General features: G+C 40.6%; 1 protein-coding gene across 1 annotated transcript; it reads left to right on the top strand.

Moving 5' to 3' along the window:
• Positions 1-314: 314 nt before the first annotated feature.
• impact (impact RWD domain protein) lies at positions 315-18,933 on the top strand. Its single transcript, XM_079157432.1, has 11 exons — positions 315-455; positions 1,829-1,957; positions 2,053-2,105; positions 2,229-2,291; positions 2,443-2,528; positions 5,909-6,040; positions 6,142-6,236; positions 7,744-7,817; positions 8,231-8,321; positions 14,033-14,167; positions 17,533-18,933. The coding sequence occupies exons 1-11, from the start codon at positions 408-410 to the stop codon at positions 17,590-17,592; spliced, it is 966 nt and encodes a 321-aa protein (XP_079013558.1). The 5' UTR covers positions 315-407; the 3' UTR covers positions 17,593-18,933.
• The last annotated feature ends 2,893 nt before the right edge of the window (positions 18,934-21,826 follow it).

Here is a 21,826-nt window from a genome sequence, read left to right as displayed (position 1 = left end):
TGTTTCTCTGTTTACACGGACATCAGCTGATCTGCGCAAAGCGGAACTGACCTGGAAAGTAGTTCGCGCCTTTCAAAATAAAAGCTCTGCCCGCTATTTCAAACGCAGAACAAAACTTCCAGCGACGTACCAGTCGCGCGTTCTTTTACACATTATGAATAATTAACAGTTATGAATGTATACACCAAATGCATTGTTAGAAACGCTTTGTCCTTTGCTTTGTCTTTGTTGTAATGCTGTATTACTTTGTTGAGAGGGAACCTTCGCCCTGGAAGCTCTTTAGCCTTCCACACATCATGCATGCAGGCTGGGTGTCAACATGTACTTCATGTGCCTTAGATTTAAAGTAAACTGTTTATTGACTGACTAAGTTTAATATTTCTAATAGCTGACATTTAGCTGAACTAATGGCCGACTTCCTAAATGCGGAGAATGAAGGAGATCTTCAGGATCAAGTAAGATGGGTTTGCTTTTACAACCTCAATGTTGGAGTTAGGACAACTTGGCAAGTTGCGTTCAAAGTCTTGTGTGTAGTATTTTAAAGTGGCCTGTAGAGAGCGCATGCGCCAAACAGTACCTGTGGGGCAGGTGAACCAGAGGTCCAGCAGCAGGCGGTTTTAAATTAGATACAATAGCACTGAGAATAAATCCAGTCACGCTTACACAGGCTCTCTCTCACACACACACACACACACACACACACACACACACACACACACACACACACTCTCTGCAGGTTGGCCCCAAGGTGTCTGCCTTCATTAACACAATATACAGGTGATGTGTGAAGCCCAGCAGGTGCTACACGGTTCACACAGAGGCCACACATCAGCACAGTGCAGCCAGAACAGCATGAAGAAAAAAGACAAAAGATGGACACAAATTAACACCATCACATGCGTACATAATTAAATGTGTAGTGTGTGTGTGTGTGTGTGTGTGTGTGTGCGCTATGTAGCTATTGGTGATATTTAAAAAAACAGTGATACTTGGGGAAATGGCGGTAAAAATATATATTTCTTTAATGCATTATACACATACTTACAATGTGTTATAATCTGCTTATATAACTGTTTAATTATAGTAACGAACATTCATAATGCTTTATAACAATAACCATAACACATTATAAAGCATTTTATTGCGACTTATGAGGTCAAGTATCATAAGTGCTAAGGATCATTGTATAGTTCCCATAGTTGTAATACATTAGACTTTTTACAATGCATTATAGTCACTGTTATAATGCATTTGAATGTGACGTAAGTTACTCTAAGTGGTCATTGTTTGCTTTAAGTATAGTAAAAGTGATTTTTTTTTTACTTAACTTAAACAAATATACTTACTTAAAGCAATGCTCCAACTACATATGTACTGTACAGACATGAGAGCAAAATAGCAGATAGCGTCTCAGCAGATTTTCCAAAAATGTTGAAATATTGCTTTAAATGACCGGATATTTATTCTTTCCGCAAAGTCAAATGTTTCTGTCTGTGATCAAACTGAGGTTAGTTCTAGTTTAAAGCTACGAGAGGAACTTTAATTTCGTGTTGATTCTGGCGGCCCCTGTGGATGGAAGCGGTAGTGTTTCTCGTGTTACTGCAGCAGGGTCTGACAGTCTGTCCCCTCTCAGTCCTGGTTCCGGTTCTCCCGTGCCTCCCTTCCCTCCAGCGGACAATTATGGGCTTTTGATGTGTCAGGTTGCAGTTGGACTTAAATGATACATTTTCAGAGTTTGAAGCCTTCCGCACATCACCGGTCAAAAAGTCTTCACGGATCACTTCATATGATCGATCTTTTCGCTTTGTTACTGCTTCCTCTGGTTTAGATCGAAGAGGTCGAGGCTCTGTCTTCCATCTATGGAGACGAGTGGTGCGTCATAGATGAAGCATCCAGAATATTTTGCATCAAAATATCCGATGACTTGGAGGAGCCGAAACTGACAGCATGTTTGCAGGTAAAGAGAAATATAATTATATATATTTATTAATCAAACGTTTCTGGCATTGGAGTTTCTTTGAAATCCAGTTCATGTTCCTTATTATTGATCAGATAATTCTCCCGCCTGATTATCCGAGCGCCGCTCCGCCCATCTACCAGATGAAGTGAGTCTATTTGCCTTTCAAATGTAATCTCCGCACAGATCTGCTGAATTGATAGAACATCCCACTCAAAAACCCACTTGTCCTCCTACTTGATAACCCTCTGTTTGCTCTCGTCTTTTGTAGTGCAGCGTGGTTGCGAGGCCCTGAGAGGGCCAAATTGGCCAGCAGCCTTGAAGACCTCTACGTGTGAGTGCTTTCTGACTTAACCACCAGGAACCGCAGGGGTGACAACAAAAAGCTTCACATGATTGTTTCTATGGTACAATTCTTTTCTCTGGTCTGTGTCTCTCGGAAATAAATCGGCCCTCATATGTTTTCATTTAAATGTTTTCGACAGGGAGCATGTGGGGGAGAGCATCCTGTACCTGTGGGTGGAAACAATTCGAGAGTTCCTCGTGGAGAAATCCCGGAGCTCAGAAACAGGTGAGGTGTGACAAATGAAATGAATCGCTCAAGGGACACGCTTACTCAGGCAGTTTGTGATGACTTGAAATCACACTCGGCCGACAGTCATCAGTCCGGTAGAGCTCACGTCTTAACACAGAAAGAGCAAGAATCTTTACTGCACTAATTTGTTCTCTAAGCCCCGCCCACTTTAGGTACTGTTGCTGTGACCCTAAAAAAATGATGACAGAGGCAAATTTTACAGCTCATATTTAACAGTATTTTTTTTTCAACAATAAGAATATGAATTTTACACGATGTGAACATAACCATGCCTCTCATTGTGCTGTAGAGATGACTTATTTTTGTAGGTCAAACAGGAAGTTAGCATCGCCCCGGTTCCCTCAACAAAGGCTTTTGGATAAATGCAAAAAAAAAAAAAATGTTTATAATACTTAATACACGTTTTGTTCTGCAAGATTATTTTCACAAATTAACTCAAATTAACGAATTCAATCAGTAGAAGTAAAAAGCGAACGCTAATAGACAATCTGTAAAGTTTGAGTGAGAATAATTTGCAAGAGCACGAGTATAAACACAACGAGACAGTAGAGGCGGACTAGTCGGCCCCTGACCCGATTTGGCATCATTTTCTGGTGTTTTGTTTTGTTAATTAACTGCTGAAAAAATAGTCCACCCTCCACATTCTGTATATGCAAAGTATTGCTCTTAATACAGCTGCATGCACATCGCTTTACATGAGACGGAGTCTAAAGCTTGGCAGACCTGCCGTGCCGAGTTACGGTTGCTTCACTCTGACTGGACAATATCTTTTGGAGGGCGGGGCTCAGCTTTCCAAAAAGCTGGAGTACCAACCATAGACTGTATTTAAGAAGTGGATGTAGTCATCGTGACGTCACCCATTGGTTTGTGGACTGATGTTATGAAGCCTTGAGTTTGGCGATTTTGCCGTCGCCATCTTGGATTACGGCCGTCGCCATGTTGTTGTTTTTTCGCAACCATTGAACGGAGTGACGTAAAAGCTGTTTACGGCTCTGGTTGCAGCAGTAACCTTTTAATCACAGTAAGCCCCGCCCCTAAAGCATCCCCTGCTTTATGGTCTGTTTGACTCTAAATGGACCATCATTTACTAAATGAACATCATGCTGTATTGAAGAAGACTTGAAACTAGAGATTGAGACCATAAACTCATGTTTACAATGTTTACTGAGGTAATAAATCAAGAGAGAAGTAGAGTCATTTTCTCATAGACTTCTATGCAACCAGAGGAGTCGCCCCCTGGTGGTCATTAGAGAGAATGCAAGTTTTAAAACGCTTCCGCATCGGCTTTACTCAGCAGAATCGGAGGTTGCCACCTGGTATCAACCCGTTCTCAGTCCTGCAGGACACACAGCACCCTTTGTGTTGAGTTATTTTAAAGTCCTGTGTTTGTATGACCCATCCACCCAATTTCACCCGCCTTATGTGTTTTCTTTTCGGTCATTATACTACGTCATCACACTCCAGGAGCATTTTCTCTGAGCGTCTACTAAAGACGTGGAATGGGTTTACATTGTAGTTACTTGGAAGCCCATCGCGTGTCTCTCAGGCACTAAAGGGGCGTGACAAAGCGTCTGTATTTGACGCCGTGGGATTGAGACCCGAGTGGAAGCAAATGATAACATCCACACATGTTAACAGCTTGGCTCTGACAAAGCCCACTGTTTATCAGCAGCTAAATTATTAGATAATTTGTTGTAAAAGAAATAGTCGTATCAGCAATAATCTACTTCCCTTCCTGTGTCTCTAAATGTGCTGAGATGTTCCTCCATTAGTACAACCGCTATCTGATGTGGTCTAAAGATGTGATAAGATGAGCACAAAGGCCCGTCGGGTGCATTAAAGAAAAAAACAACCTGCTGGGTCTGACTTTGAGTGACTGCATTGAATCACGATCGATATCTATGTAATGGCTTCTGTTACCTTCGCAGACTCCTTTTGAAGTGTAAAAAGAGTAAAAGATACCCAAATTAGATTTTTCTACAAGTGTCACCGTGCATCAGTGTTTTTCTCGGGGAGTCTGATCCGTCTCGGTTATCTACGGCCGAGTCCCGGCGGCGGTATCCATTATCGAGGCCGACGCCGCTCTCTTTTGAGCAACAAGCCTGTAAAGTAATAACTGTCCTCGCTGTTATTGGGTGGTTTGAATTGTCCTCTCTCTGCGATTCATGTGGTAATAAGTATAACCGGTCACAGCACTCAGAGGAGCCAGATTGACACCTTATTGCCATTCAGATGAGACGGACGTGGCTGTGAGCTAAAAATGCACATTTTATAGAAAAGGAAATGAAAAGGGAGCAAACATAACAGAGGACATATAACGATGATGATAATGAAGTTCGGTTGAAGGAAACCAGAAAGCGAAGCAAAGGATGAAAAACATCAGAGAGATATGAAGTCACGCCTTAGTTTTCATAGATTATTATGTGTAGATAGATGATTATGATAGTTTCTGTGTGTGTATATGCACGCGTAGAATAAACACTACAGGTTTTGTAAGCGAACCTACTTCTCATGTAGAACATTAAGGAATTAGTCTGGTGATATTCTATATTTTATTATCAAATCCATGTAAAAAGCCATCAAAGGACTTACAATTAAAGCAATTTAAGACAACAAAGGTGATTGTATCAACATTTTATCAACTCAGATCTTCTCTCATCTGGACTATTGTGGCTAGAAAGTAACATTCAGAGTTAGATGTTAGTGAGAAAATAAAACAATGAAAGTGACTCTACTTCAGAGCACCAAATGTAAAACAATCCACAGCTGAAAATGATCCCAAACTAATTCAGGAAATTCAATGAAAGTATATATTTTTAAAGACTTAACATCTTCAGTAGGAACCATTGGGTTTGGGGTGAAAGGCGGTGGAAGTTGGAAGGTATTGAAGGACGGACCAACACATTGTTGGTTTGGGGATTTTCATGAGATTTTGGACTCGGAGCGCAGAGTTCAAACTTGCGTAATCCTTGCTCAGGCTCTAATCCTTTCTTCTGCTTCTAGTAATTGGTGTCATCCATTATGAATTGTTTGTCGCGGTTTCATAGGTCACGAAGCCATTTTGGTGTCAATGTTAAGGTCACGTAATGGTAATTTAACAAGGTAATAAGTTGCTCAGCAGGTCTCATTTTAATGACAAGCGTCCTTGTTTGTAGACAACTCAGTGAAGACCTTTCACAGGCCTGAGGTTTAGGATTAAGAAAACAAACAGGCCTTAAAGGAGACACGCTGCAGGTGAAGAAATGTTCGTTTAAATATGCAAACAGGGTTAATTGTTAATTAATCTGAAAGAAGACGAGCAAAGTAAAGTGTCTCACCTTAACAAGAGTTCCTGTTTCTTCCATGACCGGCTGCAGTGGATCCTTCAGAGAAGGTGAACATGACGGCTGAAGAGGAAGTGGATGATGAAGATGATGAAGACGTACCAGACTTCAGGACTCTCAAGCTCAACACAGAAAATGTACATCTTTTCATGGATCATGCAAACGGTATACCGTCCATTACAGATTGACACACTTGGTTGCGTTGAACATGAAACGCAGCGTATTGTAAAATGCGTCGCTCTGGTTTGTAACGTTTTGTCCCGTAGATGAAGAGGCTCCTCCTATAAAACATGGAAACACCATCACAGACCGACGCAGCACCTTCCAGCCTCACGTAGCAGCTGTGGTGACTCCCAGACAGGTGAAAAATACATAAATGACATGTTATTGATGTTAATATCTTTGTTAAACCATGAAGACAAATGGCTAACGGCAGCTCGTATGAGTTTCAGTAATTACTTCATGAAGTTCTTTGAGATAAATGTGCTTATTGACGCAGCGATTTCACAAAGTGAAACATCATCTGGCTCGTTGCCGGCTCGTCCTAAAAGCTTCCACCTGCTCTGAAGTGCTATTCAGACACAAATATTTACTGACGCAGCCGTCCTCCAGAGAACAGATGCACAGAATAGACTGAATATGTAAATGCTGTGCAGGTAACAAAGTCTTCTGTTCAACCAAAGATATAACTGAGAGAAAGGAGAGAAAAGTGGAGACTTACTCAGCTTTATTTATTTGTATGGAGGCCCAGAGAGTTCAATATTAAATAATTAAATCAGACATTGTAAAATAAATAAACACATGAATAAATTGTGTAAAATAGATATACCAAAACATTTAAATGATTCAAAGAATGTATTCTTTTTTTTTACCTTTGTGCATACACAAGTAAAACAAAAAGATTGACATTGAAACTCACAACTGCAGCGATGAGTTAACTAGTTATGCAGTTTACAGTAACTTTTGCAACAATTGACATTATTGTTAATAAAATAATACAGTCGCGCTGTCTTCATTTTTGCATAAACCGAATCAATGACACCTATTTTTATGTTACACTTGATTGTGTAATGTCATGTTGATGCTGACTTTAATTTAATTGGGTTACTCTGGTTTTGTTGTTGCTCTAAAGCTACAGAGGATCTCATCTCACTGTGTTAAGAAAGGCAAGGGGCCCTGTGATTGGCTGAAAGGTGAGGGGGGCGGTGTCTAGGAAACAGACCTTGTGTGGCCGCTAATTTCTTCTTTTTTAAATTTCCAGTGTTGTCTCCTACTTTTCTGTAGCTATTGCGAGCTAAAGTAAACACAAGTCAAAAGTCTCGGCCCAGAGCGGTTCACAAGGCCCGGTGTACTTTTCTTGAAGTTGGAAACAAACATTCTTTGGAATAGATAAATAGAATAGAAAGGCTTTGTTTTTATCGTACAGAATACGACAAAATCCGTAGCGCTGCTTCTGATCGGTGCAATTAAAAAAGACGCTACTATAACAAAATAACTTCAGCAAACAAACATCCACAGCCGACAACACATGTTCGGAAATAATAAGTAAAGGAAACGAAAACAATGTATTTTGCACTAGATTAAATGCAATTATTGCACAAGATCCAGGAGGTTTGCTCTCAAAAAGTCATCACGTTGCACCAGAGTGGTCGTCCAACACGGTTTAGTTCACTAGTCAGCAGCGTCAGACGGCATGTTGACGTCACAAGTCGTCATCTGCATCACTTTTCAAACCGACTTGGTTTCTAAATTGACTCCTTGCTCACACCATGCATCCACTCAGGTTCAGCATGAACGCAGTTTATATTTAACACTGTGTTGAGGTAGAGATAATGACGTCACGGTGTTCCACCCGTCGTGTGTTGCAGGTTAAACTGGTCCTGGGGAAGCTGTATGAGAACAAGAAGATTGCCAGTGCCACTCATAATATTTATGCATACAGGTCAGTAATGTCACGTATACTGTATGCGACCCGACGTCTGTCATTATCTCACTAAGCAAATCGGGCGAACACTCTCAGGTCACTGCCACAGTGTGTCAGTGTGCAGATGAACACGTAAAGAGTGGAGGCCTGTACGTCTTCTCTAAAGGGCACATCGCTGCTCAAAGTTCAAGAAAAGAGAAGGCTGATGGCATAGTGGGTTATATGAATAGACATGTGTGTGTGTGTGTATGTGTCCCGTGTGTCTGCCTGTATTTTTTCGTCAGTCTGATCTAATGAGGACGATGTGGAGCCGCTCGTGCACCGGCTGCTCTGTCATGACCGCTGACATTTAAAGTTGCTGCCGGTGTGTCACGGCAGCAACTCTCTCTTACCGAAACGTCTCAAGCTGTTACGATTCTGTCTGTTCGTAGGATTCACTGCGAGGACAAGAACAGCTTCCTGCAGGACTGCGAGGACGACGGAGAGACGGCCGCGGGGGGGAGGCTGCTCCACCTACTGCAGGTTTTCATTTCATTAACTAAATGTTGACGCCACGCAACAGATCATTCTTTTCAGCGTCCCTGTGGAGAAAAAAATAAATAAATAATATAATAATAATATCTTTGTTTATACAACACCTTTCAAAAAACAGATATAGTGCTTCACATAAAAAAAAATACAAAAGAAACAGCAATACCAAAATAAAAGTAATAAAAGAGCAACATACATAATGAAATAGTAAAACCTGTGAAACTGAATAAAAACTAAAATCATTTGAAATCAGGGAAGGCAGCGATTAAAGTACGTTCTTAGCTTAGAAACAGACCATCTTCTCTCTGGTGGTCTCTTTACTGATGGAGGTCTGATAGAGGATCAGGACTACACTGAGACTGGTTCAGGACCAGTTAAAAGCTCCTCACAGTAACTTTCAATGCATGTTGCATCTGTCTGAAAGGAAAAAAAGACACCAAAAGATCTGATGAATGAGTCAGCGCAGCACACAAAGCTTTTGCCCAAAATTAATCTTCCAAACACATTGTTAAATTTGCCAGATTCATCCAACTCTCTTTTGCCTTCTGCCGGCTTAATTGGCGTCTGTTCTGAGGCGCCTTGTTCATTTTCACCGGCAGCACTATTTGCTTCTAAATTGTTGTCAGCTTTTGAGTCAGCTTTTTAAATAATGGACCTCATTAAAACCAACAGTATGTGATATTAAACTATATATTGTGGGAAATAGATACAAATTATAAGAGTCATGTACGGAAAACACAGACGGTATACTAAGCTCATGCTAATTGTACATTTTACACCATAAAAGTGATATTTTTACAGATATTTTTACAGATATTTACTGTTACTCATTTCAGGTGATGTGAAAAAATGGCAGCTTACTTCTTCATCAATTCTGATGATTATTATTCCTCCACCTGTGTGGCTGAGAGGCCTCTGTGTCAGTTCACAGGGGAACAGTTTGTGCTAGTGTGGCCTAAATATAAGCGGTGAGGGGAGACGTGGTCCAGGAAACATGTTGGGTAAAAAAACTAAATGGATAAAACAACACATGTTGGCTGCAGGGCTGCAATGAGTATCGATTTTTAAATTAATGTTCAATTTGCTTTATCTGTAAGATGACGGCAAATGTCAGAGAACGGTGACAGTCGGGCGACAATGTTCATTAAAAAAGCTTCACCGCAGCAGCGTGAGTACAAATGACTTCCTGAATCTCTCTGAAGAGCACCTGCGCTTGACAAGCCTATCGCTACAAACACTGAACAATTAGCATATTACTCTTGAGCTTCCCTCCCTTATCTGTGCTCTATTATCATTTATAACGAGTCAGGGGCCAAGCCAGTAATGGATTCTGCCTTCTTTATCATTTTAATATAAAATAGAAATCAACAAAGTGGGACGCTTGCTAACAACGCTTTGATAGAACAACGTGCCCGGAGTGACCTGCCATAACATCAAACGCTTCCTGAGCAAAAAAACAGCCGGGGCCGAGCTCTTTTTATTAAAGATGGCGCCGTGTCCCAGTTCATTTCCTGTTGCAGGTGATGGTTGCATCCGACGCTAATGTGCTATTTAGTATGCGAAAACAGTCTGAAACATGAAACAAATAGTCTTCAGCGTACTCTTTCTGCTGAAGTATTACAGTATGCAACGTTTATAACAGACTTGGTGTTTACAGCTAGGTGCGTCCTCATTTTATTTATTCACACCAGTGTATGCTGAACGATGCACATGTTGAGTTTGTCGTGCAGTTTTACGTTTTGGACGCAGCATCTGTGAATGACATCAGCTGACAGTGTGTTGAAAACAGCTGCAGCGGCACAGGTACACAAAAGAGAAGAAGTCTACTCTATTAGAAGTCACATCACTTCCTGTTAGTAAACAATGGATTAGTTTATTGATTTCTTGTAAACGAACAGCTCAACCTCAGGAAGCCCTGAGGTACAAGTGAGAAAAAAAGTTTTTTTTGTAATTATGATCTTTTCAAGTATGACTTAAGAACACGTGATAGAATAATCTATCTCAGTTACTTAAAACGTAAACCATGTGTTTTACATCTTCTCCGTGTTCTCTAAACACGAGGTGCATATATTGTGTGTAAGCAAGTTATGCAAATTAAATCTCTTCTGGAAGAAAACAGGAATGCTTTTAGAAAAATGAGAAAAGCAGCAAATTTGACACATTTGAGAATTGTATTCAGCAAATGTCTTTGAAAAATGACAAAGGAATCAATGAATCTTCTGCTTGACTGAGTCGTTACCTGACTCATTGATCGCAACCAGAAGTCAGGAGTTTGTAACATTTAATGTTAACTAATTATCGATTACATCATCATTTTTAGGTTATTTCTTCAATTGCTCTTAGCTTGTTAGGGTTGATTTCATTGTCGTACATCGCCTTCATGATCTCCCAACGAAGTTAAAACCATGATGTGAAAATTGCAGAGCCAAACAATAACTTATCTTCTTGAGGAAGAAAATGTCTCCACATCAGTTCTTGGCTCTCGTATGACACCACTCGTATTTACATAATGTGTAAATGTTCCCCTCTGTGTCTCTCCAGAGAAGTAGTCCACGATAGCAATTTCACTAAATCTTTTCATTCCACATCTCAAAGAGGCACTTGTGCTGTCAGATGGTGCGATGATTCACACACACGCACACACATGCACACGCACACACACACACACATCACACTGAAACGTGCAATTGTCCACACACTTTTTGTCTCGCTGTAATATTGAATGAAGGCCAGTGAAAGGTTTGAGACGTAACAAAACAAAAAAAAAACGGTTCCTGTAATCAGAGCCCGGCGTTGACTTGAAGTAGTTCTGTCATTCTCATTACCAGAAGGTGCTGAGTCGCATCACAGCGTCTCCAGATGAGATCCATGACTCATGTCAGAGTTCATACTCATTTGTGAGATGACGGCAGCCGTCCGTGCCAGTGTGACCCTGTCGGAGGGATAAATTATTGGGAATTAGAGCTTTGGAATCTCGGTGAATGTGTGATCCGCTGCACAGAATTCAGATGAATCAAGCTGTCTTTGACTAATTCAGTGTTTCCTTCCAAAACAGCGCTTAAAAAAAACGCATCACTCGGCATTCTTTGGCCCGAATTTGCCTTAATTACTTAGAAGGACGTACTCTCTATTAAATATCTGGATGCTTGTCAAACAGTGAACATCTTTTTTAAAGATGTTTTTCATGCTTCCAGGTGAGACCTCAGCCCCAACAGCTTTGGCACGTCTTCACACCGTCGTCTAAATGGACCATCATTCACTAAATGAACATCATGCTGTATTGTAGAAGACTTGAAACTAGAGATTGAGACCATAAACTCATGTTTACAATGTTTACTGAGGTAATAAATCAAGAGAGAAGTAGAGTCATTTTCTCATAGACTTCTATACAACCAGAGGAGTCGCCCCCTGGTGGACAAAGGCACTTCAGCATTAGCTTCTTTCCCATAATTACTCCCCCCCTGCAGGAGGTTGTATCTTGCAGGGGGGGAGTAATTATGGGAGAAACCATAGCAACGAACCAGAGGCACCAGAGTGATCAAGTCACCAAAAACACCTCGTTTGTGATGAAAAATACTCTTTTTTTTCGCTTTGGAACATTCATAACTGAGTGAAATGACGTGACAGCCACGGTAGGAGCTGGTCGAATTCTCCAAAAATGCTAAGGGAAGGTGCTTAAATACTTCCTATCTTTGTCTCCTTTAGCAAAGGTCACTGGGCCATTCTTTACCAAAGGAAAGGAGATAATGCCGTCACACAATTCCTTTCCCACGTCAATAACAGCCGCCGTCGCGTAATTAAGAAGCGTAAATGCAGTCGGATTCTCTCAGCACAGCCATTGTCTTTTCCTTAACAAACCTCCTTCACATATTTCCTTGAGGTCATGCTGTTTTCAATCAAGGTCAAGGAAAAGTGGTTTGGAAAAGACTCTTTGACTGCAGCACATATCTGCTCCTCTTAACCTAATGTGGACGTACAGTAGATTGGAGCAGATGAAAAGACTTCCTGCAGCTGACTGACCTACTGTAACTGGAGTGACGGCGTCAGGTCGGCCGTCTTCCTGTCTCCATCCTTCAGAGCAACACGCTGATTAATCTTCTACTTGTCACACTCTCAGCGTACTGAGCAATTTACATGAAGAGCTTTCTCCTTCATCTATTCTTCTCTAATCTCATTCCTCTCCACAAGCCTTTCTTCCCGTTTCCTCATTTAGATTTGTGCTTTGTGCCTCTGAATGTGGAAGTGTGTCGTAATGAATAAAAAAAAAGGATCTGATTAATAGTGTCAGCAGCCAGATGTGGTCTCCTCCAATGACATTGCACTATTTGTGTGGGTGTTGCTGTGCCGAGTCAAATTGTCCTCTATATATATATGACAATTTGGGGGGTAACTTTGCTTATTTGCTATTTATTAGGAGAATATTAATGTCAATTTATCCTCTGCGTGTTCAGTAGAGGGAGGCAGGCCATGTTATAAGCTTAGCTCAAGGAAGGTAGTTAAAGGTTAAAGGTTAAAGGTTAAGTGTACGGTATATTTAGAATGTTTTCACAGCTGCACCTTGCCCTCAGACAGCCCCTTCGGACGGGCAACTGAAGCCGTTGTAGTCATCTGTGCTTCCTTCGAAGCCAATGACAATCCATTGCCAAAAACATTTTACCTCGCCGAACATGTGAGTTGCTGGTCCACCGCTGGCTCCGTCGGTTAAGCTCAGTTAATACTCGCCTCAGTGGAGCCGGCGTGAGCACCAGAAAATGAGGTGATCACGCAAAAAAGGACGCAAGAGCGCTTGTTTGTGCACCTCTGAATTGTTGTAACTTGGGGGACGCAATCACGTGACAAATAGTCAATTTCTTAAGGTCTTAAAAATCTTCCATCTGAGCAAATATTTTGCTGCCAAATCAAGTTGTTTACAGGATATTCAACCTTTGTTTCTTTATAATGCATTTAACACTTGACTTGTTTCTTGACAGTGTTTGTACGACGGCAATAAAGCAGTCCATGAATACGAGATATGAGTTTAATTACGATCCCTCCTCGTCATTGTGGAGTTTGGTTTATAGCTTTTTGGCGGTTACACCTTCAGTCTATGAGCATATCTATGAGTTACACTCACTGTCTTTTTGATTCTTCACACTTCATTTAGTTTACTTTAATTAGAATCAGAGTTTTTTTTCACTATTATTTTCATGGTCTTTGTATGACTGCCCCTTTAACCGGTCTTTTTTTGCTTAGAGGATTCTAGTTTGATGTTGTTTTAGTTGACATTTATGGTTATTTTGTGGGTATTTATATCTTTCATAAACATGGTTGATTACGATGGGAGTGGTGTAATCTCCATGATTTCATGGATGATAAATCAAACCTTGAACCCTTCCCGTCTTTGTGCCGCTAACCTCAGCTAAACATTTCCTGGCGCTAGACACTGACACTCAAAGATGAAAGGGAAATTACATTTTCTCGTCTTACTCTGTGGAGGATTGCCAAATAGAGAAATACCCTCGCACATTCAGCTTTAGAGTGACAGCTGATGGCCTGAGTCAGATACACTTAACGAAGATTTATCAACCACTGGATCAAATCTAGTGTGAAATATCTGGCCTCTTGAAAATGGTTGTCAGTGAAGGGTGTTGTATCACATATTTATTGTATTTGTCACTCACCGGCTTTCTCAAATTCACACTCATTTTGTGTCTCACCAACAGATTCTGGACGTGCGTAATGTCGCGGTGGTCGTGTCTCGATGGTACGGAGGTATCCTTTTGGGTCCGGACCGCTTCAAACACATCAACAACTGTGCTAGAAACATCCTGGTCGAGGAGGGATACACCGCCTCCACGGTGAGACGCTCTCCGGGCCTCTCGAACATCGCTCTGTCATCTTACGCTGACACATCATCGGTCAAATTGGACGTCGCTGTCACTTTTCTGATGTTGGGATTCGTCTATCTCGTAGTTTTTGTAGCATTTTATACCTTTTATTTGATAGTGGTAATGGAGTGAGACAGGATAAATGTGTTAAAAAGAGTCGGGGAATGACGTGCAGCAGGGAATCAAAACCTCATACAATGGTTCGTATGATATTGTAATGTTCCACTTACGAGTCGGAGACAGAGTGAAGTCCTTGCAAGAGTTTTATTAACACAAACCGTAACAATAGTTCCGAGCAGCTCCAGCCAACATTATCCGTCTTTTCAGTCTAACAACACACTCTTCTTCGTTGGTTCCGGTCTAACGAACTTGCTAGCTCCCGACACAGAACAGGTAACAACAGCAACAGGTTACTAACTGTAACAGGGTCGCTACACTAACTTAAGAAAAAGTTCTCCACATTTTTCATTGTGTTTGCTTACAGTCCAGCAACACATTCAAATTTCCGCTCGTTACATGTATACAGTCTTTTCAAAATAAACTTCAGATTTCGCAGGAAGCAACTTAAGTTAGGTTTAGGTTTGCAAGTGCCTTAGCTAACGACAGTAGCTTGCTAACATAGCTAACATTAGCTCGCTGACAGCTAACTTGTACCATTGTTAGTTACAAACTGCACCCCTGTTAGATATAGGTTGCTAAAATAAGACTTTGATAAGCTGACATCTGATGTTTTTAGCTAGCTACAGGCGTTTTGTTCGCGTTTCAGCGCTTTGGTTGCATATCGTGGCCCCCATTGTTTTCCTCTCCAGTGGGCGTGTTTTTCACAGTTTTGACACGTCGCGTTCTGTGCAGGCGGCAACTTCCGGTTCTGCCGAGTGAAGCCGATGCGGAAGTGTCTTAAAACTTGCATCATCTCTACTAACCAGCAGGGGGCGACTCCTCCAGTTGCAAAAACAAGTCTATGAGAAAATGACTCTACTTCTCTCTTGATTTATTACCTCAGTAAACATTGTAAACATGAGTTTATGGTCTCAATCTCTAGTTTCAAGTCTTCTTCAATACAGCATGATGTTCATTTAGTAAATGATGGTCCATTTAGACGCCCCGGTATCTTGAAGTTTATTCGGCCTTTACCCTAGTGTACCTTAGAGATTTTCATTTTTCCCTTTTTGAGAACCAATCCATAGTCTGAAGGTCAGAAGAGAAAACACACTCAGACAGTATGTAGCTACAGGTTATAGTGGCACATAGATGCATTATTAACACATAGAGGGTCTGTTTCCACAGTAACTCTTCAGCAGCTGTCACATTAGGGATACGGCTTCATTTGAAGTGTCTGGTGGCCACATGTTATGGAGATCAAACACTCTCTCCTCGCTTTCACCAGCCTGAAGTTAGGTCCATTCCGCTTTGAAGTCGTCTTTGTGTTTTTTAGAAGTTATTCCATTGGTAACGTAATTGACCTTTGAGGTGCTGCCTCGGATAGATTAAAGAAAACCCACTCTTAAAAAATATCCAACTTCAAAACCCCATCGACTCCAGAACATGATTTTATTCCCATCCTGACAGCAGAGGCTCGGTTCCCCCCGTGGACAGCTAATTACAGGCTTCTGCCTGTGAACGGACGGACTTCTCTGCAGAATAGCCTGATTGTAGTTCATTGAGTGGTTTTAAAAAACAACCAATAACAGTTTAGAATTGATTCTAAAACAAACTGCTTGGTTTTTGTTGCCTGAAGCTTGTCTCAAGCTCTTTGACAGGTCAAAAAATCAAAGCAATCATTGAGTCCTGATAAAAATCTCCAGGAGATGGGATTTTAAACGCCCTGAAAATTGCTCCACGATGCTCCTAAGATGTTTAAAAAGTCAATAAACAACATAGTGACATGATGTTTAAAAGGTTAAGCTGGGGTCACGTGTTATACTGGGATTTTTCTGATAATTGTGGAATAAAGCTCAGTCTGGGCAGCTTCGTTATGTACAGAGAGCGCGGTTTCAATGGAAGAAATGCCGACGTCAATAAAATCTACTGCGACCCACCGGTGGGTCCCGACCCGGCCTCTGGGAAACACTGCTTTAAACGACCAGAGTGTAGAATTAAGAGGGATCTGTCTCCAGAAATGTAATATAATATTGTAAAATATAATATAACGATTGTTTTGCCTTCGTTAGCTTAAAATAAGCCGTTCATGTCTACAGAGGGAGCTTAATGAACTTAATGAATAAATAGCTTAATGAACTAAAAGTAAAAAAAAAGGCAAATCTCGCTGCCTAAACATTCACACACTCACAAATACTATATGTATACAATGTATACATATCAATGTTAATGTTGTGTTAATGCTCATATTACTCTTATCTTGTACTGTCCAAATATTTGGACGAATTGTATTTTGCTGCTTTGGCAACATTGTTCCTGATACTTTTATGGCAATAATGCCTCTTTGATCTTGAATAAAGTCGCCGAGACTCTTGGGAAGAAGAAGCGTAAACTGGAAAACAAAATGGGACCCAGAATTTGATCCTTTAGGTACACCAATTAAATCTGTAAGATATGTTGTTGATGGAAATCAGAAACGTCCTATTTGTCTGAGAAAGAAGCAAAACAATCTGAGTCAGTTCCTGAAGTTCTGCCCCGCTGCCTCATTCTGTCATTTGTATTTTTGAGGTAAAGTGTAAATTGGAAACGGGACAATTACTCCTGGGAGGAGAGAGTGAGAACTATTTTTGGTTGAATGCAAAATGAGATAACATCTCTGAATACTTTGATTGGATTTAGGAGGAAAATAGAGAGCTGAACCAGTTTTACACCTTCACAAAGGTTTCTGCCAGTTATTTTTGTAGCATGTGAGTCACTTAATAAAAACAGTAACAATGGTACTTCCTGTTAGCTGGTAATTAGAAGGACAAGTGCTGGAGAATGACTGGTTTACCACCATATGAGATATGAAGGAGCAGCGAGCATATTAGAATGTTCCACTCTGCTGTATGGAACAGAATTATCATTTAGACTTGCTTTTTAAAATGTGGGGAGGTCTACAAGTCAGCAGCCTGGATTGTCAGAGCGATAATTAGTGGAGGATGTTTTATAAGAGTACTTGAGAATGCAATGTTTGGATAGATGCAATTATTTGAATACATTGGGGGAATGCCAATCAGTACATTGTAATTTGCACATTGCGGTAAACCAGGGAAACACAGCAGGAGCATCGAGCAATGAGCTTTAAAACAGCTCTTAAATATTAAACATGTAAAAAGCTTTGGCACCAATAAGTGGAGTGCTAATGTAAGATAATTATGAGTCTGTTCATTCTTTAACCCTTTTGCTCTTCACAGGATGAAGCCACCAAATCTGGAGCGAAGACCAAAAGGCCAAAAAGCAAGAAGACAAAGTGAATTTCAGAAGAGGAAAAAAAAAGACTTTTGGCTCAAACTGATTTTCACATTTTTGTGAAGAGGTTGTTTTTAGTCGATTCTGATGTGTCTTAATAGAGACAAACGGGGATTTCTTGCAATTGCAAATCATTTATTCGAGACTACGACAGTATTCAGCACTGCAGGAATGAGTCCTAAAACCCCGGCATTGCATTTATGCAGTTCTGGTTCCCTCGTCTCAAGTCATGTGGTTTTATGAATGTGGTTTTGGTTACATGCCTGAAATAAGGTCTGTGGTTAACACATGCTTAAGAGATTTTAACTACGACATGAAATGAGTCAGTAAATACCCCTCTAGTGAATCTTTAAGCTTTTACGTGTCTTAAAAAAAGCGGTTACAAGTAGTTAAATGAGACGACTAAGCGATATCACGGCAAACAATAGTCCAACTTTAGCTTAGTGGTGGTGACGTGAAGTCATGTGACCGTGGTGAATTATTAGACAATAGGCCCCTTGGCACAGATCCAAGTCCAAAAGGTCCCACCACCTCTACATAATCAAGACACACAGACTTTATAGTTGTTTTGAGTCTCTTTGTGGTTGTTTTGAGTCTTTGTAGTTGTTTTGAGTCTCTTTGTGATTGATTTGAGTCTCTTTGTAGTTGTTTTGAGTCTCTTTGTGGTTGATTTGAGTCTTTGTAGTTATTTTGAGTCTCTTTGTGGTTGTTTTGAGTCTTTGTAGTTGTTTTGAGTCTCTTTGTGGTTGATTTGAGTCTCTTTGTAGTTGATTTGCCCCTTTTTCAGTCGTTGGGAATCTCTTTCTAGTTTGTTGTGTCTTTTTGTCGTCATTTTATGATAATCTTTGGTTATTTTGAGTTTCTTCTCGGTTGGTACAGGTCCATTTGAGGGACATTTTGTATAGCTGAAGGCCAGGGGGGGCCCTGTCACTTTGGGCCCCTGGTTCTGTGTCTCGTAGGCCTGTTCAATCCATCCATGACTGTAAACCGCGATGTAGTTAATTTATTGCTTAACGTTAGCTTGTTACTTCTGCTGATTATATTCACGTTTCAAAAATCATAAAAGCAGTGTTCATTTGCGAACATGATCCTGCTAAACTAAACTTGTACGTTTCATAAATGTTTGTTTGCCACAGAGCTTATTTTCTGGAAGAATCCAAATGGCTTTTTATCGAGGGAACCAGTGAGATGCTAACTGCATCCCTGCAGGACTCTATTAGAATGTGAACAATTGTTATTTCAGCTGATCGCTTTATTCAGACTTTATATGAAACCATCTTGACTGAGAAGCCTTGAAATGAGATGTTGAGAGTACAACATGTTTTCATTAAACCATGAAATTTGTTCCAAAAAGATGACATCTTTATATTCATCAGTCCCACACAAGGATTTTGTAACCACTTCATTAGAAAACCACATAATCATTTTGCTTAAATGAAGGATTTTGTTCAGGAGAAGGCAGCTTTTGTCAGCCTTTAATTTGAAATGTTAATGCTCCGTTCTGTCTCAATGTCAACGTGTGAATACTCGTCCTTGTAAGTGTCGATTCAGCCGAACCCGAATGCGATTTATTCAATTTATTCACCGTTTTTCCTGGAAAATATGATCAGACATCACTGCTCAACGAAATGAATTTCACTGGATTTCGTGGTCACAAACTCTCTCAAACCCACTGACTGATTTCATATTTTCTCCAATGCATTTGACAAGCGCTTGAAGCCCTCCTAAATATTCAACTTCTCACAAGTTGCAAGCTTTTACCTCCCGTTGGCTCCAGTGGGATTGTGCCTCACCTCTCCGTTCTGCTGTCACTTTATGCACAGAGAGAGAGAGAGACGCGGTCTGCATGTGAACCACTCCAGGGCTGCACGGTGAAGGCAGCAGAGGAGAGGGCTGCTTTCTAAAAAAACATCCAGGGCATCACTCAGTAGTCGGGTTGTCATCAGCACAACTCCGCAAATGTGACGTAAAAAAATACACTTATCTAGTTCTCTCAAGGGAGTGAAAACTGAAACCTTTATCCAAAGAGGACATTACATTTGAATGAGAATACTAAACAGCAGGCTGAGAATACGTCCTGCTCATTCAACCACTGAGAGAATAATTACAGCTCATTCGCTTAACAGAGCTGCGTCTCTCCTGACAAACTGTCATCACACTGAACCCATAATCTCAGCCCGTAATTATTATTACTTGTGAAGAGCTCATTCTTCTGAAAATGCATCTTCGAGCATGAGGAGAATAATTAACCTTTCTTCAATTTAAAATTGAATCCATAACAGGAGATCCTGGGAGCGCGTTGGTGTGAGACGTCCATTGTTCACAGCGAACATGCAAGAACGTCAATATTCTGTCAAAGCATGCAAGTGAAACCACACTTTCTTGGTTGGCTAGCGTTCCCACGGTTTCTCTTGTGGTTTGATAATCTTGTTTAATCAACATCGATATGGCACAAGACAGTCAGTGTACATCCAACTTCACTCTCTCTGGGTTCTCTGTTACACTCACAGCTGTCCACTGCAGAACAACGCCAAGTGTTGGAACTACATTTACTGGACAGGCTGCTGTCCGAGTTACGCGTCGTCTTGGACAACGTCTCCCACTCCGTGACCTGCCGGTCAAAAACAAGAAGCACATTCAGTGCAAGACTCGTTTCCACCGAGATGCGCCACAGCAGCACTTGTTTAACTCCTCACTCTGAGTCAATAGACTGACTGGCCCTTGGAGTTATTTCACCCCTGTCAGCAGCTAGAACATCATTTATGTATTTATATCTAAGCCAATATTCCCCTCGAGGATCAATACACTATTTCTGCCTCTGCTTCTGAACTTAAATGTTACACATGTAAATACAGTTATATCATTATAGTTAAAGTGCAGATGATAATAATGGCTATTACAAGTTACAAGGTTTGTTTTTGTCATACGACAGGGTTGCACAACGGAATTTAGATTGTAGTCGTGTGTTTACAGATTGTAAAGCCCTCTGAGGCTAATTTGTAATTTGTGATTTTGGGCTGAACAAAAATAAATTGAATTGAATTTGCTACATAGGAAAGAAAACAAACACAGTATATTATAGTGAACAGGTTGTGGCTGTGGTGGGTTGAGCTCTTCACTGGCTGCTCTCAACAATATCACTGATGCTCAGTATAGATTTAAGTATTATTTATTTTAAAATGTATATGTGTAAATATCAAATCATATATAAATATAACAATGAAAAAAATATAACAATTTAATAGATTAATAATAATAATACATTACATTAAACGTTTATTCTGTTTTCATGAATAATAAGGTTATTTTCACAGCGATGGTGTCAACGTGCCTCTCACCTGTCAGCCAGTCTGGAATGACTTCTTTACTGTATTTCTTTATTTTATAAACATTGAACACGTTGGGGCTCCATAAAGCCCTCTTGATGTTAGTTCTTAATTAAAACATTAAGGACACTGAATTTGAAGGATCGGACTAAACTCTGATTATTAGAGTATAGCTTCTTTTTCTAAAATGAAACTGAATGTGTGAACATTGTGAAAATACAACAGCTGTAAAAGTTCCAGGCAGAAGCGGTGGTGTTCGGATTTGTATGTGTTGATGAGCAGTGATGTAAAACCTTGGAGGAGACAACAAAGGAAGAAGAGGGTGATTCTTTGCCAAATGGACATTGACTCCCGAGTCCCTGAACTTGATGGTCTGGTGTAAATATCAGTCAGCTGATGAGGAGTGGCTCCTTGCAGACCTCCAGCAGGCCGCAGCTCGCATCGGTTCTCCTCAGTCCGCTTCGGGCGTCTGGACCACTTCAGCTACTGATTGCAGACTTCTTCAGCCTTTGATCAGCTGCTGCGCGGACAAAGAAGCGCAACGTCAAGTGCGCAGAAATCACCCAGAGCCAAAACAGGATGTGGTCTTGCCTACAAAATAAAAGCGTGCGCATTTCACACCTCTTTGTCTTTACTGACAACACCCATATGCAGGGATTTTGAAATGATCCTACATTTTTTGGGGTGTTTTTCTTATCTGGTGGACAACTGACACATTATTGTGATTTAAGGTGGATTTGCAAGGACTTGTGGTCATTACAATTGTCTTTTCTTTATTTAGGCTACATGTTGAATTTCCATATTATTTTCTTTTAAGTAATGTTTAGAGAAAACATTAATACAACACATTCAAATTTCTTCCAAATGCATTTCTTAAAAAGTTAGAAAGCCTTCCCTCTTCAAATAAAACAAG

Source organism: Pholis gunnellus (genome assembly GCF_910591455.1).
Source record: "Pholis gunnellus genome assembly, chromosome: 4".
NCBI lineage: Eukaryota > Metazoa > Chordata > Actinopteri > Perciformes > Pholidae > Pholis > Pholis gunnellus.
This window is presented reverse-complemented; position numbering and strand designations above follow the sequence as displayed.